The 18,957-nt window shown below is 37.4% G+C and overlaps 1 protein-coding gene across 2 annotated transcripts in view; it reads right to left on the reverse strand.

Annotated features, from left to right (window-relative positions):
- GUCY2C (guanylate cyclase 2C) overlaps positions 1-18,957 on the reverse strand; it is a 60,180-nt gene that overhangs the window by 36,125 nt on the left and 5,098 nt on the right. For both annotated transcript variants that reach the window (XM_015589990.2, XM_006912643.3), the window contains exons 2-10: positions 16,597-16,709; positions 15,730-15,794; positions 12,730-12,945; positions 11,474-11,595; positions 9,927-10,023; positions 7,771-7,888; positions 5,941-6,076; positions 2,257-2,342; positions 25-136 (exon numbers count right to left, since the gene is read on the reverse strand). In XM_015589990.2, the coding sequence (XP_015445476.1) occupies positions 25-136; positions 2,257-2,342; positions 5,941-6,076; positions 7,771-7,888; positions 9,927-10,023; positions 11,474-11,595; positions 12,730-12,945; positions 15,730-15,782 (940 nt within the window). In that variant the 5' untranslated portion in view covers positions 15,783-15,794; positions 16,597-16,709. The remainder of the gene's footprint in view (positions 1-24; positions 137-2,256; positions 2,343-5,940; positions 6,077-7,770; positions 7,889-9,926; positions 10,024-11,473; positions 11,596-12,729; positions 12,946-15,729; positions 15,795-16,596; positions 16,710-18,957) is intronic.

The following is an 18,957-nucleotide window of genomic DNA, read 5'->3' on the forward strand; positions in this document are numbered from 1 at the left end:
AAGAAAATTCCGAGGATATCTTACCCAGGCTTGGAATATCGTTAGGAAGTTTATGGTTCTTCCAGATGAATGCGGGACTCGTATCCTCAGGTTTAGTCCTATTTGTCTGGGTGTCATAGGTCAAAAGAGGCTTGTACTGTGTCAGGGTATGAAAAAGAAGGACAAACAGAAAAAAAGACATTTTAAAACAAGTTTGATGAAATTGACCATCCTGTTCAATGACATTTGAATTTCATAGTAACACTTCTCAGTGAAATGAGATAATGTTAACCACTTGGGGAGATAGTTACAATCCATTTATTGCTTTACAGCACGTGGATTTAAGCCCCATGTGGGTCAATTAGTTTTCTGTTTTTTGATGACCATACACTGTGCCTGTCCATCACAGATTCTTCTGGTCTTTAGAAAACTGGTTCAAGTCTTTCATTTTACAAAGGTTAAAATAGAGGTCAAGAAAAATTAAATGGCTAGCTCCAAGTCACATGATATGTACCAATGTTTATCATGGTATTTAGTCGCTATTGAAAATGATGTCTTGAGAAAATGCACCACAGCTAAAATCCATTCTTCATTTTGATATGTGTCAAGGGACTCTAAAATAATTCTACATTTCTTAAGTTCTGTCAATTATATAATTTTCAAATGTCTTCTATTGCTTTTCTCTAATGAACTTTCTTGTACCCAACAATACATTCCTAAGAGAAAAGTCTCCTTTTTCAATAATCTGCCAATGGAAATATTAATAGATTCTCAAATTACTGTTGTATACATTGAATCAGCTTTGTAAGAGATATCTGAAAAATAATGATCTTTCTAAATTCACTACCATTCCCTCAAAACATTCTGGACAAGTTTTGCAACCTCAAAAAAATACTCTTAACTTGAGAGCAGAATCTATAATTGCATATATTAAGGATAGGAAATATGCTATATATAGGGGGCAGCTTTTTTTTTATATATATAAGGATATGGTACATTGAATCTCTACTGAGACCTACTCTGGAAATAGAATAATGTATCCATAGCCATAAATTTTAATAATTAATAACTGGTTTCCCCATTTACACTTATAGCACAATTAGTGGCATTAGATTATTGAAAAATTCAACTATATTTGTCTTTAAGAGGGTAAGTACACAAAACAAGATATTTTATGTTGAAGAGCAGTTACGAGGCTGACATGGGATCTTACCACAAGTATCTACCTCTCATCCCAGGTGTAAGTAACTTAGAAGGGAGTGTAGTTATCTTTGTTGCAGCTACTCGTAAATGAAGCATGGATGGGATCTTATTTTAAGATATCCCCATGGAATGTATGCTAAATATGGCATGATGTTAAAGGTCCAATATAGTAACTGAAAGTTTTAGATTACGTTTCTGAAAAGCTGCCCCCTAATATCTGGCTTAACTTTCTCAATCAGAGTATCTTTTCTCTACCTTTCTATATTTCCCATTACAGTTATCTTTTACAAAGCTGGATCAATATATACATTCAATATGTGACTAAAGATGTCATAATGTTCACAATGAAAATGACATGAAAATGAATAACTTTTTCTCTTCGACTTCTAGTTATGTCAGGCTACAACTCCTTAAATCCAAAAGCTTTCTACTGAGCATTTGGTTAGCTGGCTTTCATAGTTTGTGTTGACACAACTTTGGGCAATATAAAGACAGGTGTTTAATTTTAAAATTAAATGCTGATCAGTCAACAACTATATGCCAGATAAGAAGCTAAGCACTGGAGACATGTAGAGGTAAGACCCACTCCTTTTCTTTAAAGAACCTACTATGTAGGTAAAGTGAGAAAACATATATAATGTGAATAAAAGCATAACAGTATAGGGCTGTTTATATATGCCAGGGGGATTACACAATTAATGATTTTTATGGGAGTTCAGATGAAGAGAACAGGGAATGTTTCATTGAAAATTTTAGTTTTGGAAATGAAAAAAATTCTTAGGAGACAACTGTCATCCTCTCATTGGTATTTCATCAATAGTCTGGTCTTCCTATCAATGTATTCTGGGTGGTATTTTTTATACAGTAAATAGAGTGGATATTCTGAATAAAAAGTTCCATGGGTGAAAATGCTTAAACAATACTGCCGCAAGTGGGGAATAATTATGAATCTGAAATAAACTAACTTCCAGATTCTAAACGAAATTCTAATTCCTTCACTATTACTTGGCTCTCAATTTATCCCTCCTCATTCAGTTACTTCATCCCAAGTTCCTGATATGAAGACAGACATACTTTTTTGGTATCCACAGAGGTATACAGAAGCACCATCTTATTGTCAATATCCCCAGAGTCGTCCAACGTGATAGGACCTGTATAACCTAGGGCAAAACCAGAAAAAGTTAGAGGCTTTTGTTAACTTCTTGACCGAATGACCAGTTAGATCCTGATAGAAAATATAAAATAGGTTCAAAATGCTTTATTTTACTGAAAAATCGTTGACCTAAATGATCTAATCAGAGGGCACCTGAACTGGTTCTTGGTCCTGAGATCTCTGAAGGATATTTTTTGAGACATTCTTTAGTTAGAAGGAAAAATCTTTTTCATTACATTTATGATAGCACTAAATATAATCAGTCAATAGATTTCTTCTGATTATTAGTGAAAAGTTTTTGCTTAGAATATTTACTAAACTAGTATCACAGTGTGTAGGTCACTGTATAATCTAATGCAGATTATAAGAACAAAACCCACTATCACTTATTGATTGAAGACATTGAGAAAATTACTTAAGTTCTCTGTGTCTCAGTTTCTCTTCTTTGAAATAATAGCTGTATGAGACAAACCTATGAAATAGCTGTTTAGATAAAAAAGATCAAATATCAGCAATTTCATATGATATAACATAAAAGCTAATATTCATTTTGTGTTTATTAGGCTCTGTGGTAAGTGCTTTATATTCATTTATCATTTTATTTTCCCTGAAATACCATGATACAAAACTATTATCTCCATTTATTGATGAGAAATCTGAAATCAGAGATTTAAATAACTTGTTTCGAGTTATGCAGCTAGTAGGTGGCTAAACTAGGACATAAACAAATATCTCCTGGCTCTAAGCCTGTGTTAGTGGCCACTAAGATGCTTGACCATGATCACAGATGTGATAAAATTAAGAATGCACATAGGAGGATTCTGAGAAGATGATAGGGTACAAAGCCCCAGAAATCTGTCTCCTCACCCAGACAATAACTATACTGGCAGACTCTGTCTGATGTAACTATTCTGGAACTCTGAAGTCTACTGAAGGTTTGCAACTTTCAGGGGTTAGGTTTAGATGGTAAATTGTGATTAATTTCGGTCTGTTTCAGTTTTTAGCACAGCTACTTATGCAGCTACTTATCTCCCTCAGTCCTATAGCAGACAGCTGTGTATTTGTTCCTGGAGCAGCTCTCACACAGCTTGCCAGAGCCAGGGTGAGCAAAAAGAAAAAAAAAGACCTTGTCTTTTGAATATTGGAGATCTGCGTGTTCTGATTGCTGATCGTTGCTAACGATCACAGAGGTGCAAAGAAAGTGGTGACAGCCATTGTTGTTGCACCTTCCCATATTGCTGCAAACCCCACCCCCTCTGCTGATATGACTTGCACGGGGCATAGAGGACTGGTGCCCTTTCTACCCCCTTCACTTTTCTCTTTTTCCTCTTTGAGAGCCAGACTTTGACAACTAGGATATTCAAGCAACTGTGCATATGGGAGAAATTAGAAAGTCACTGTATGTGCCCAGGGAAGCCAGAGGCTCAAAAAAGACCAGAGGAGACCTTAAGTTTTACACCTTAGGTCGATTCTCAGCACAGACACAGCTTAAAACAATAAAAGCAAAAACAAAAAACAGCAAACCCTGGGGAATGGGAAATTTCTCATTCTCCATGTGATTTCCAGAATTATCACATTATTATATTCAAATGTCCAGATTTTAACAACAATAAAAATTGCAAGGCATACAAAGAAACAAAAAAGTATGGCTCATTCAAAAGAAAAATAAAGCAACAGAAACTGTTCCCGAAAAAGTCCTGATGGTAGATCTCCTAGACAAAGGCTTTAAAACAACTATTTTATCGATGCTCAAAAAATTAAAAGAAGACATGGATAAGCCAAGAAAATGATGCATAAATAAAATGAAAATATCAAGAGAAGGAAAATCTAAAAAAGAAACCAAAAAGAAATTCTGGAAATGAAAAGTACAGTATGTGAAATGAAAAATTCACTAGAGTGATTCAAAGACAGACTTGAGCAGGCAGACAAATCAGCAAACATGAAGGTAGGACAATGGCAATTATCAAGTCTGAGGAGTGGAAAAGAAAAAGGTTGAAGAAAAGTAAACAGAACCTAAATATGCACTGTGGGAGTCCCAAAAGGAGAAGAGGGAGAGAAAGGGAGAGAGAGAATATTCAAAGTAATAATGTCCAAAAACTTCCCCAATTTGATCAAAGAAATGAATATAAACATGCATGAAGCTCAATGAACTTCAAGTAAGGTGAATTCAAAGAGACTCACACCAAGACACATTATAATAAAACTGTCAAAAGACAAAGACAAAGAGAGAATTTTGAAAGCAGCAAGAGGGAAGGGATTCTCCTGTCACATACAAGGGTACTCAATAAGATTGTTAGCTGATTTCTCATTAGAAACCGAAGGCTAGAAGGCAGTGAGCCAATATGTTCAAAATGCTAAAACAAAGAACCCACAATAAAACTATCAACCAAGATTTCTTTACGACGAGTTACAACATGGATTGATCCTTGAGGACATTATGCCAAGTGAAATAAGGCAGTCACGAAAACAAAAATACAGTATGTTCTCACTTATATGAGGTATGTCGAGTAGTTAAAGTTATAGAGACAAGAAGTAGAATGGTGGTTGCCAGGGCTAGGGAGAGGGAGAATGGGGAATGACTGTTTAATAGGTATAGAATTTCAGTTTAAAAAATGAAAGGCGTTCTGGAGATGGATAGTGATGATAGTTGCACAACAATATGAGTGAACTTAATGACACTGAACTACACCTAAAAATGCTTAAGATAGTACATTTTATAATATATGTATTTTACCACAATAAAAAAATTGGGGAATAAAAGAATGCATATAAAGTACTTGTAAGAACTTGGGATACATGGGAATATCAATAAATGATTGTCCCTCCTTCCTTGTTTCTTCAGGGGAGCAGAAGTGATCTCTTGCTATCATTGTCATATACCATAGACACTGATGCAGCCCTCAGCCTTTAGCGCTGGGTGTCTGCTGTCCTCTGAAGCCAAGAGAACACTCTGCAAAAGGATAAGAGTTCTTCGGCAGAGTAAGGATTTCAGGTACATTAGCAAAATCAACCATCATTTGTCTTTTACTTAATACACATTAAATCTAAAAGAAAAGTTCTTCATGGTATCTGAATGAGATCTGGGAAATGAAAGGAGTTTCAATAGGAGCTTGTATGAAAAGGGAGTAGTTCAGAGGGACCTGTAATGGAAAATTTTGGATGATATCATTATGAGAGGTTTTGAGTTAGAGTTAGAGGGGTAACATAGGGTCTCTGATATCTGAAGGATAGAAAGGGAAATATGAAAGGACCAAAATCAAACCAAAGATATTTCTCTTCTAGCTAGTCTCCAAGCACAGCCAGGACATCACTGCTCAAAGTGCCATGTGATAAACTTGTTCGTAAGTACAGGGCCTGAGCTATATGCTCTCTCTTTGATATCCAAAGATTCAGAAATTCTAAAGCTGAGTCATCAATAATAGCACATCCCAAGTTTATACAATGATGTTTGCCTCCAACTGTGTTCAAAGGTATTTATCTGTTGATCCATCTATTGCCAACCCCCCTCTTAACTTCTCAAAATCCACCCATAAAGTCTATATTTCTTTATCTTTCTGTAGAAAGTATTAGGTGAGTATTGTTTTTTGCTCTTAGGTGACCAGTACCTTCAAAAGTGAGGTTCCTGAAAGCATGAGCAAATTTTAGGGTGGTAACACGTTCTTTGTTTTCAAGAAATATCTTCAGCACGTGTCCAAAGAGTAAGACACCATTCAAGTAGGCAAGAGCAAAGTCATTTTTTACCTGAATGAGAAAGAAAAATCTTAAAATGAGTTCAAAAAAAGAGATTCTGGTCTTGAGCCTGGAGCAAAATGTTCTTGGGGTCACCAGGGTACCTGGAAAAGTAAAGGAATATTAGGGGATTGTAGGGATGATATTCAAGGAGACTTTTGGAAAATATTTCCTTGAAGTGGGGTGCTTTGTTATCCCTGTGTCACAATTCTGTCTTCTCTTGGGATCGATAAGCCGAAAACACTGCCTTTAAAGTAACTAAAAGCAGTTGTACGTCTTTCCCATGATGATAAAATATATCATTTCAACCAAGAAGGACAACATACAGCATTTTCACAATTCTTGTAAGATTTTATATAAAAATAATGCTTGCTTATAGTTAAATGTTTTCATTAAAGAGCAAAAGAGAACAACAATACAAACAGCCTCCTGCCTTTGAGTATTATGAAAGAAGCAGGAGAGGTTTTGATTGGATGATATCACTGAACTGGCTTTGAAGACAGTTCTAATTGAGTATTACTTCAGGCCACAAATGTTTGCCTGAGAAAACATAAAATTGAGGATCAGAACACCTCTGCAGCAGTTGTATGCTGGACTTCATAGAATTGGGCTATGGCGTGAAAGCTCTGTGTCCCCCTGAGACCAAGTGAGTTCTGTCAGCTTGGGCATTTTGGACTATTCACCTATGAAGAATCACACTTTTGCCAGAGCCTAGAAAAGTGATTTCCGAATACTACACACTACAGTATATGTGCTACCAAATGTTAAAAGGAAAAAATAAAACATCTCTCATTGGTTTGGGTGTCCCTTATTGAAATCATCGTTTCATGAGATGAAAAGCATCCAGTTAAGACCCAGCCCCACTGAGAAGGGTTCGTAGCTCCTAATTTTGGCAGAGTTGTAAAACAGAGGGCTTACCACTGCTGGTCTATGGAAAACAGTGATACTCTCAAAGGTACCCAACTTTCCTTATAGCTCCTTGGGCCTGGCCTTTGCCCTCCCAAGGTTGTTTGATGTCTTCAGGACTGCCCTTTCCCTCTTCTCACTGTAAACCTGCTTTCAACTGTCTCTGAGGGCAGAATACATTTGATGAATTTGATCACATTAAGGTGCAGTGATCAACCAAGCCCAATGTGATATTGGAGTCAGGAGTCCTGCATTATAAGGTGACCATGATCTAAGTCCCATTGGAGCTTCTTTTGGGGGGACAAATGCTAAACCAGATGGGATGCTGAGATCAGAGGAATAAACCAGGACTCTCCTAGACAATGGTTAACTTCATCGTAATAGAGGACAATGTCTTAACCTAGAAGTATATATCTCTAAAGATGGAATTTTGATATCGGTGTCACCAGAAAGTTGCTTTAGGATGCAGGAAACTTCATTTATTTTACTTTATTTGTTTAATTTCTACCTCCCTTAAGTTAATAGGGCTTCTCCCATTTTCCCACATTGTCACTTTTATTCCGGTGTTACTGAAGTGTGCACTGCTGTGTTGCTCTAGAGCCTACCACAGTGACCTATATTAAGGAGTCTTGCTATTACACACAGTTGGTCTTAGTTAACAATTATTGAGTGAATTGGAATGAGTAAAAAAAAAAAAAATTGCTCAAATTTAGAATTTGGGTTCCAAATAGTAGAATAATATCTTACCCTTGACAAAGAAAACAATAGTGTGTGTATATATATCTATATACAATGCTTACCAGTGGTGCATTCTGAGAGAGATTGCTATTTGAGGCGGAATTTTCAGGAGGCAATGTCAGAACAAGGACATTTTTCATGTAGTCAGGGGCCGTGACATTGTCCATGAAGTAGTTGTTACTGTAATAAAAAGCACAAAGTTCCTCATGAAAATAGGGTCCTCTAAAAAATAGAGATGCAGCTTCTATAATTCACACATACTATAACATCAGCCTTGAATAATTTAAAAGTTTTATTTTTTCAGTAACCTGCAAAACTTTCTATTTTCCCCAGATAGGCTTATTTTCTACTACACCTGCTAAGTTGAATAAGAGAACTTAGGCAGCTGTGGTGAACATACACAAAGGGAAAGGAAGATCAGAATACGGTTACTTCTCTGAAGGAGGTTTTTTGGGGGCTCTGGACACGTGAGCTGGTGCATGCTTTCAAGGCTTAATGTTCCTTGGTTTATACCCGGAAACTTTCGTTTCCTTAAGTGCTCATAACAATTTAGAGATACTGGGATATGACAGAGAGAAATTTTATGAATTAAATGTACTTATTAGATGGTGAAATGAGCATGGAAGAACTAAACATTTTCTCTAACAGTGTAAACTTCTCAACATTCCCTTGTCGATCCTTGTAGCCTCAACTTCAAGACGATACTTGGCACATCGTGGACCCTTAATATTATATAACATTGTACTGCAAACCATATGGTTTCTAAGTTTCTTAATCATTTGAATGTTTTAATGTGCAAATAATCTAACATGTTTGAATTGCTATAACTAGGATGACCACCATTTAGTATTCAAATAGTAGGTAAACACATGTACTGAGAATTATTGAACATTTTGCTCATATTATCACAACTAATCCTAAAAGTATCGCTTATAAAGTGGACATTTTAATTCTCATTTTACAAATGAGTAGATTTAATCTCAAAATACTAAGTAATATCTAACAGTCAAATGAACCAGAAGTGTCAGAATTAGAACTTTGACTCAAGTAACGTCTAGTTTCAAATGAATCTCATGATTTTCCCAAAACCTATCCAGGTTTCCTTCAGGAATAGTGACAAAGGAATGCCAAAACTTTGGCAGTCGACTGTGGATTTGCTTAAATTAGACTAACCTGGCTACCCTGAGGACTTCTTACAGAGGGCAAATGCAGTTATTGAAAGCAGCTATCGATGTGGTTGTAGGAATGAAATGTTGAAAAGTTGCCCTCTTCCTTGTATTCTGCAGCTAAAAGCCTGAGTTGATTAAATTATCTTCATGCATAATTGTGGTCAAACAGGCTGGCTGTTCCTATGCTTCATTACTCTTAACACTGTGAAAAGTACATCTAGGTAAAATGACTAGGCAAATATGGGAAAGATCTTAGTGCAGTAATAGCTTCTGGTCTGAATACAGACGGGTAATGATTAATGATCTAGTCAGATAAATGAAGTCATATGACCCAGCTTATGGGGCAAAGGGCACAGACACACCAGTGACACCTTCTTTAAGTTTAATCTGGGTCAAATATTACCTTGGCACATTTAGTTTGTGGGTCTCCATCATATTGGAAAATGAGTGGTAAAATGAGGGGATGTGATAAAAAGTTGTTTCTGTTCTCCAGAAATTTCTCTTTTTAGTTCCAGAGAAATGCAGAGGAAAAGATAACTACCCAGTGACTATGCCACAGAGGGCAAAGAATAATTGTGTAAATCAAACTCATTTAACTGGAACTTTCCTTGTACCAAAGGTGGCTGAAGGAAAAATAATCTAGGACCAAAGGCCATCAGCAATTAAAGGCACAGATATGACACACATTCTCAGAAATAGTATTATTGAGATATGAGTTGATTTATCACTGCTGGCACAAAGACCTTAAAATCAGACTAGAGACCAGGATCTTCGTAGATAAGTAGACATGTGAGTTCTATGAGGTTTTCATAAAACTTTGGTATTTAGACATGATAGTGATGTCAAAGGAATATACCACGCTAAGGCTATGATTAATTAAATAAGAATGAGGGTGTGATGAAGAAGAAATGAAACAGTGGTTAAAATATTATCATCACACTGAACCCCATATGAGGCTGTGAAAAGCAAGAGAAAAGAGAATGTGTCTTCTGAAAATCCTTGGAGTATTTTCTTTTTGAAAGAAGAGTTCTTCTAAATATTATACCTACTTGAAAAGATCCACTAGAATAATGACGATGTCTTCAGACACTTCCCGGTCACCCTTGAGGGATTTGATGGTGTCTGGTCCACCACAAACAACAATCACTGAAGTAGAGAGAGCAAGACAAGGAGAGAAATATACAATGGCCTAAACACAATTAGGTGCCTGAATTTGAACCCAGTATGTCCATGCTATGTTTGTGTTTTAAGATTAACACTAATTCCTCAAATTACTACCTCCTCCTTTTTTAAAATTTACAGTCAGAGAAGAGATGCATGGAATCTTAGAAAGAATTTTCTAGACTATTCCCTTAATTTTATTGATGTAAGGAGACTGAAGCCAAATGTCAAACGGTTAACGAACTAGTTGATGCCAGAGATAGCTCTGATATTCAAGTTTTATAAGTCCAGTTTAAAGCTTATTCCTTTAAACCAGGCTGGAATTATTATAAAAACTATTTTCATTGGTAAGTGAATTGTGCCTTAACATTTGTAAAGTTGTTGGAAAAGATATAGTATAAGTTAATATGAAAACTTACCAAGTTTTCCTAAGCAACTTTTCTTGGGTTTTATTTGCAACTTCTTAACTCGAACTCAGCCTTAGTGATTTTATTGATAGAATCAGATCTAATTCTATAAGAATCCAATCTTATGCTATAATTAAGCCACACTTCTCAAACGCATTACATTATGAGAGAGGAGTTGGGGGACACTTCATTAGATCTATTTATATACTGTGTTTCCCAGTTGAATTGTAAACTCTTGAGGGACATGAATAATTTAATACTTTTTTCTTCCATAACTTGGTCAATGTTTTGCAACTAAATAGTAGGTTCATCATTCAGCAAATGCTTAATAATGACAGCAGATGATGATTTGAGTGATACCAGGAAATCCTCCCAAGCAAGCATCTTCCCATAGGAAATTCCCACATTTGATTCCTTTGCTCCTGATATATTCTGATTTGTAAAGAGCGCTCTGTGGAAAGTGAAGCAAATCACCTGATTACTCCGTGAGGATAATTTTATCCCAATAGCTTTTCACACTTGACCTGCAACTAGGAGGTCATTGGATAGATGAGATAGAGATTAAAAGAAAGTGAGACAATCTTCGCTTCCCTTGTAATTTTGCCTGAGGTTAGGTATCAGTAAACATATCCTCTTGATTGCCAGGACATGGGGATCAGAATGTTTGAGGAATTGTCACAAATCCAATAATATACTGGACTGAAGAGAACTTAAAAACCAATTTACCGATGATGGGTTGTGATATCATTTTGGTTTATAAAAGCTGGATTTTAACATCATCATTACTTTCATGATGTTAATATATTTGCTCAATCTTACTTTGCTAATTTCTCTCAGAGAATAAGGTTTTAATCAGCAAAAAGACAATGTAATAGAGTTGCATGAAACTACAGATCTCCCAAAAGATACAAAATAAATCAAGGTAATGATGATAACTCTGGGGTGGTAATTTGTCAAAATAACTCATAAGGAAGTGGTAGTCAGTCATCAGCAAGAAGTTGGCAAAAATTATCTGCACATCTTCTTACCATTGCTTTTCCTATTCTGGTCTGTTAAGATATTCTGAAACTGGTCATCTCCTCTCAACATGTCCTTGAAGAAAAGTTTCTGAGAAAAATAAGAAACTCCAGCCTCCAGAGCATTGAGATACCTAGAACAGAAACAAGAGAAACTCTAGGAAACAGGCTTAGTTTCTTCACAGCCTTCCATACCATTTGCTCATTGTTTACAGATCTGTCCTGGAACTTGTTCATCTAAAATTCATTTCCACTATTAACGCAATAGATAATTCACTTCGTAATACCGCTGGTTAAAATTGTGGGCATATACTTTAGTGAAAGCATAGGGGAAGTTTTAGGAAGTCTTCATGTGTATATACACATAATAGATATTTGGCAGTTTCCTTATAATGGCTTCCTGCTATTTGCAGAGGAAGTTTCTACTCTGCTCTATAAATCAGCTCCATTATCACAGACAAGTTGAAACCTTTGAATCCACAGTATGAAAATTCAGAGTTGTTAGGAATAATTTCCTTTCTTGTGTAAAAAGAACGTACGTGTGTTCTAAGTTCACCCCAAAGTTTCTAGGATGAGTGAGGCCTGATCAATTCTTGTAGTTCCCTAGATATGCAATTCCAGTGGTGCTCTACCCTAGCCTTCTGCATATCGTCATGCTGAGAGGCTACAGAACTAAGCAGCAACCTGAATGTAAGGATAGTAACACAGTCATAGGATTCTCTCTGCCACCGTTGCTGGAATTGAGTGGACCCTGCAATTTTATTCTAGCAATGGTGCCCATTACCCCGTTCTCTGTCCATCACCCTGCCCCCCAGCCCCCGCCCCGCCTTACTCCTCTGAAAAGCTGTCAGAGAAATGATTTCTAAACACTTGGAGGTATAGGCAAATTGCACATTCTCTGGAATCTTATCTTTCACAGTAATGTAAAAGCATTAACTTCTGGTTTTCATTTTCCTTATCTGTAAATTGGGGATCTTAGTACTTATTCTCTTTTCTTCAGAGGGTTTACTGTGAAGAATCAATAAAACTAACATAAATGTACTTTGAAAACTACAAAGACTGTTGCAAATGCAATACATGCTGATTATACTTATGACACTGTTTCCTTTGGCCTTTTCCCTTTTATTTGTGTGTAAGGAAGTGGGCTGGTGTTCACTCCTAACGCTGTTAAAGATAGAAGGTACATCTGATAACAACCAAGTGGCCTGCCATGAGTCTATGGCTTCTCTCCACGGCAAGTGCCAGAGAATATTAATGATTCTGCTTACCAGAAACAATCCTCAGACTCCGTACCATTCTTGAAAACATATGCAGTGCTCCAGGAATAAGTTTTGAATGGCAAATTGTTGACCTTCCAAAAATCAACCAAGAAGTACATCAACTTCCTAGCTGGAGACATCAACCTGGTTAAAGTTTCTTTGTAGTCACATGACAATCCAAAACTTCCAGCTGAAATCATGGGATAATTCAACTCTGTGTCAAGGCTATGTCAAGAAGTGAAAAAGAAACCAGTATCAGGATTAATTCATGTAGCATAAATTAGATCCCTCTTAAACTTGTTTCAGCATTTGGGTATAAATGGTAAGAATGAAATAAGGTCATTCAAATAGGTTTCTGACTTATGTAGGTGTCCCTCCCACACAGGTGAATTTTAAAATGACATTTATTGAGCATGTGCTATGTTCTAAGGATACTCTAGGAGTCTTCATGTGTCTTTGGCTTAGTTACTTTGATTTATTCCAAAATTAGTTGTTGTTTGGGCTGTTGTAACATCTAGGCTGGGACATATGGACTTTGAAGAGTAGGGCTAGGAAAATAGAGGATGGGCTACCACAATTGTTGTACAGTCCGAATAATGCCCTCTTCACTTTTCTCTCCATGCATTGCCTTATTTCCGGCTCTCTTATGGACTACATTTGACATAGACATCAGCTGAGGATTTTAGATTTTCCTTTCCCTGCTCAGCATACAAACTTTCTTACAGTTCCTTAAACACATCAAACTTTATTCTCCATCGGGACTTTGACAAATGCCAAGAATGCTGTTCTCCTGCCCGTTTGCCTGGCTGACTCCTGCTCATCTATCAGGTCCTAGATTAAATATTTCTTTATCCACCAGGAAAAGTTTCCTTGATACCTAACACCAGGTAATTATTTGGGTGAGTATCTGTTTAATATCTGTCTCCTCCACTAGACCACAAGCTCTTTGAAGTCAAAGACTATGTTTGCTTTGTTCACCTCAGTATCTCCACTTGGCCTGGTTCATGTGTAGGTGCTCGATATGTATCAAATAAAGGGAGGACAGCAACATTCTCTTTCATCTTCAGTGCTCCATTGAAAGGTTTCACTGGGCCTGTCTTGCATGCATCTCATACTCCCCATGTGCACAACCAAATTTATGTCTCAAAAATTGTTCCTTATCCTGATTTTCCTATTTCTTTTAGTGTTTTGAGATCTCATAGCCTATTTGACTACTTTCCATCCCTCACCCCCACATCCAATCAGTTATAAATGCTATTGAGTCTACCTTTAAATATCTTTAAAAGCTATCCTCCCTGTCCATGTCAGCAGCTTTATACTAAACAGGCTCTCCTCTCTGCTGACTTTTCTGTCATTGGTCTTACCTTATGTACTACAGTATTTCCTCCACAATGTTGTCAATTATTCTTCCCAAAGTTTGAGTTGCTTTTTATGATACTTTCCTGTTCAACTTCAGTGGTTAATTAAATACAACTAAATATAATTAAATACAACAAATATACAACTAATAATTGAATTAAATACAACTCTTTCACCTGGAACTCATGACCTCCCAAATAAGATCCTACTTAATTTCTCTAATTTTGCCTCTATTATTCCTTGTACATCTCTTGCACAGCAGCTAATACAGACTTTCACACATTTTCTACACTTCCCTGCTTCTTTGCTTTTACACATACTTCCTCTGGCTGGGGTGCTTATTCCCTCATCTCTACCCACTAAAATGATACCCATCCCTCAACATGTAACTTACATACCACTGCCTTCACAAAGTCTTTCCTTTCTCAGAGCTTAACTCTCCCACCCAGAGGTGACCAGTTCCTTCCGTGCATCCAGAGCTCCTTGTTACTTCACTGATGGAACTTATCTCCCTCTCCCTTGTGTGAGTCACCAGTGTCCTTGTTAACTTCTCTATTTCACAGGGCAGGGACAGTATTTTACTCAAGTTCCTCTATTCCAGCAAAACTAAAATGCGTCTTAGCACATGGCAATTCCTCATTAACTCTCCTTTCCTTCTGGGCACACTCTATGGCAGTATCAGCAAGTGGTCAGATGATGACTGGAGTGAGTATAACAAAGAGTAAGATTCTGAATTTTTTGGCACTTTGGTATGGAAGATGGGCTTAACGAGTGCTTCTATGGTGTGTGTCTATGGTATGCAGTGGGCCTGAGTCTGTGTGTACAGCTGGGCATGAGGTATCGGAAGCAGACTTTGCAATAGAAATTTCAGAGGTCTAATGTTTACCCTCCAAAACCTATTGCAAGGGGTCCTTCAGCATAGTTTTCTGTGTAGATAAAGGGTGATCCTTGATTATGGGAAAGACTGAACACATGAAAGGCATGTGACAGGGATTTTGTTTGGGGAAGGTATAATCTGGCAAAACAAAGTGGAGATGAGATGAAATGAAAGAAGGGATGAGGGTGATTGTCCCAAAGACAGAGAAAGATTTTTATTCTAGAACATACTGGAAGCTTCTTTCTAAGCTGAAAAGGACAGTATGCAAAATACCTTAATATGTTATTTATGTTATCCTCAAGTAATACAATGAAATAAATACCCTGCTACTTTCCATACTCCTACAGACCCAGGGTTAGAACAGATCTCTGCTAATGCCCTAGAATGCTGACCTTTATTTTGTGTTTTCATACACTCTGCTCATACTTTTGAGAGTATTTCCTTGATTAAACTCTTCAAATTTTCCAAGTTCACCATCTTCCCTGTTCCCTGCCAGGATCCTAACTTATTATCTATACCATGTTGCCTCTCAAGTTCAGATGTTAGGACCTGAACCTAAACAGCTACTGTCATTCACCGCACACTGAACAAAGGTTGAGTTACCTGGATAGGGGAATGATGGTTATAGACATGTCGCACAATACAAGGGCCCTAACACCTCTGATTGTGTTACCTTGACAAGACTGCTGTTTGATAAGTCATTTAAACACCGATGTCATGTCTTGACTTCAGTTCACAGTGGCATTAAAACAGCAACAAAACAAACTACTTACTATATCTGGAAGGTGGCATATGTACACGAAGGCCCCATGAGAACACAGCCCATTTGTTTTTCATCCTGTAGGAAAAACAAAACAAAACAAAACAAAACAAAAATGAACCCCTAAAACTAAAAACATGGATCAAAGGATAGAAAAGAAGTGGCAAGGGGAAGGCTTCCAGAAGCTTAGAAAGTAGGCCACTTAAGATGTTAGAATGCAGAGCAGAAAGGAGCGACATATGATGCCTCGGGCTGGGCCAGGGGCAGCTAAAGGATAAAGAAGTCTGAGAGAGAGACAGTGCAGTGGGTGGAGGGAAATATTCCATTGAAAGTGAGCTGACTGCAGGTGAATCTGGCTTCTTAATCAAGAGGGAGATGTAGAGTGGTTGAAGAAGGGCAGGCAGATGGGCAAGTGAGCAGGAACTGCAGGCCAGATTAGGGAGAAACTAGATTTGGAGGTGCTTTGGAGGGAGAGCTGCAAAGCAGGGCTAAAGAGAACAAAATACAATATGACCAGATAGGTGATAATAGAGCATGTTTTCTACTATTTCTCAAAGAAAATGTGATTAGGAACATCCCATCCTTGGTTTTAGAGGTCCAGGTCAAATTCCCTCTGTAGAGATCTGGGGAAGAAGTGCCCACCCCTAGAATTTTGAAGTGGAGTTTATTAAACTCCTCTTGCTCACTTCTCATCCTCCCAAGACTGAAAATGACTGATGTAATCAGACACTCTTCCTGCCATGGGTTCGGCCTATCTGCTTGGTGTGATGTTTAAAGCTTTGGGACATGAGAGATGCTCATGGACAGATGTCCAAGTTTCACACTCTGTTGGTCCTGTATCAAAAGGGTGTGAGCTCTATATACAGAGGCAGATACTTACTGAAATTTTCTTGAGTAGGTCAAAGCCTTCACAGGTGCTACTCCGACAGTCAGTTGACTTATAAATCACACCCTCCGAATAGATAAAGGTAGCATTCACAGTCACATCTATGCCTGTTATCCAGAAATGAGGGAAGAGTAAAAACTAGTGTTATTTTTTTGTAGTTTGTACCAGCCATGAGATTTATCTTTTACCAATTGATCCTGGGCAAAATATAGATATCCATTTTCAGGCCTAGAAATAATTAACTGAGTTCTGAGTTCTTGTATTACTCACTGTCAGTTCTTTCCTCTGTCTCTCTCTGAACAGCTGTATGGAGATATAATTTACCTCCCTAAAAATCACCCACTTTAAGTGTACAATTCAACGATTTTTAGTAAATATATACATTTATGCAACCATTCCACAATCTATTTTAGAACATTTTCATTCTCTTCACCCTCTTTTCACAACTCCAGACTCAGTGAATTACCTATATGGGTCAGGGGAGTGTTAGGAAAACAATGACACAAACATTATGACACCTGTGTTTTTAGCATTCCCAAAGTGGTTCTGTTTGCTGTCAGTGTGCACATTGGCACCTCTGTGGTTCATCTTCAAAGCCAAAGTGAACTATGCCCACCCATTGTGGCCATAGGTCTTAGGATAATGGATCATCTTCAAATGAAGGCAAGAGCATCCATGGTAATTACCCTGGATATTGCTAGGCACATTTTGGAAGGTAATAGAAAGATAGAAGAACCATTTGACCAAGCTCTGTCTTACATTCCGTCATCCTTCCTATACAAAATATTCAGGACAAATGTCTGATTCCTAAGCAGAGATGTCATTAATTTTGCCTAGCCCTTCTATAAGAAGCCTGGACACCTCAGTTGCTAGTCAGGCCTTGTAAGTGACTTTTTATGGGTTCCCACACAAGCCATTTTAATTTCTCTAACTTGGTTCACTCACATGTAAATTGAGGTTAAAACTGAGTTCGTCAAATGTAATACTTTTTAATTCCTTTAAAAAAGTAAAGCATATCAACAGCAGAAGCTATTGTTCTTCTGAACATCCAAATTAGAATATTTTTAAAGATATAGACCTGTTCTTTCAGAAAATAGAAAGGTCTTTGTACTTCTACAGCCATCTCAGAGATGTGTCTACCAACTAGGGAGCATTTTATCTCTTGCTTTTTTTTTTTTGATAAATTCAAGAACACTTATTCTGATACTTTCTTTAGTAAGAGATAAAAATAAAAAATGGCAATATGTTGTTTGGTAAGACTAGCCAAATAGGAGAGGTCAGTATAATAAAACCAGTCAGAAAAAATTAACAGAAGAGGTGAGGTCAGTGATGGATTTAATAGCAACTAATACTTGAGTGTAGCCATGTGCCAACCACAGTAGTAAGCACTTTATACCCTTTATTTTATTCAATTCTCCCAGCAATAGGGAGAATATACGGTATTTGAAGCCAGGAGAATGGTACGAGTAAGGCTGTGGCAGACCTAGAGGAATGGGAGAATGTATGTGAGACATAGTACAAAACTGGGGTGGAGAAGGTCTTGGAAAGCAGCAAGAGGAAACAGGAAGTGAAGTGGAGGCCAGTGCACAGTCATATGATGACAGGGCTGCGGGAAGATGGCCACACTTTCACTGTTAATGTATAAGCTAGCTCTCCCGCTCAAACTCCACGAGGAACACTGAAGATGACCCGCTTAAAAAAAACCACGGAAGATGGTCCATGACAGGCACAGCAAAACCCAAGTATAAATCCTGCACAGGGTCTGGGAGAAGGAGAACTGACATCTATTGAGTGTGATTTTGGACAAGTGACTTCACTTTTGGGGCCCCAGTTTCTCATCCTCTTATTCATAGAACATAACTGGATGATCTCTGTTACTATATGCCTAGCTTGGGCTATGGATTTTTGCATGTGTTATTTCACTTAATCTTCCCCTGAATCCTAGGAGGTTAATTAATATTTTACCTTCCTAATTTAAAAATGAGAAAATGGAGGTATAGAGAGGTAGATTAACTTGCTTAGGGTTACATATCTGGCAAAGAGTGGAGCTGGGTTTTGAACCTAAGGCAGTCTGATTCTAGAACCTGATATGCTGTGGAACAGCAGTTCTCAAAGTGTGGGATAGACTCCTGAGGTGCCTTGAGACTCTTTCAGGAGGTCCAAGAGGTCAAAATGATTCTCATAATTATATTAAGACAGTCTTTGCTTTTTCCACTTATCTTCTCTCATAAGCATATGGTGGAGTTTTCCAAAGGCTACATAATATGTATTATTCTGACAGATCAAATGCAGAAGCAGATATAAGAATCCAGCCATTCTCTATTAAGCCTGGCATTAAAGATTTGCAAAAAGTAA

The sequence above is a fragment of the Pteropus alecto genome, unplaced genomic scaffold, assembly GCF_000325575.1.
Source record: "Pteropus alecto unplaced genomic scaffold, ASM32557v1 scaffold103, whole genome shotgun sequence".
Classification (NCBI taxonomy): Eukaryota; Metazoa; Chordata; class Mammalia; order Chiroptera; family Pteropodidae; genus Pteropus; species Pteropus alecto.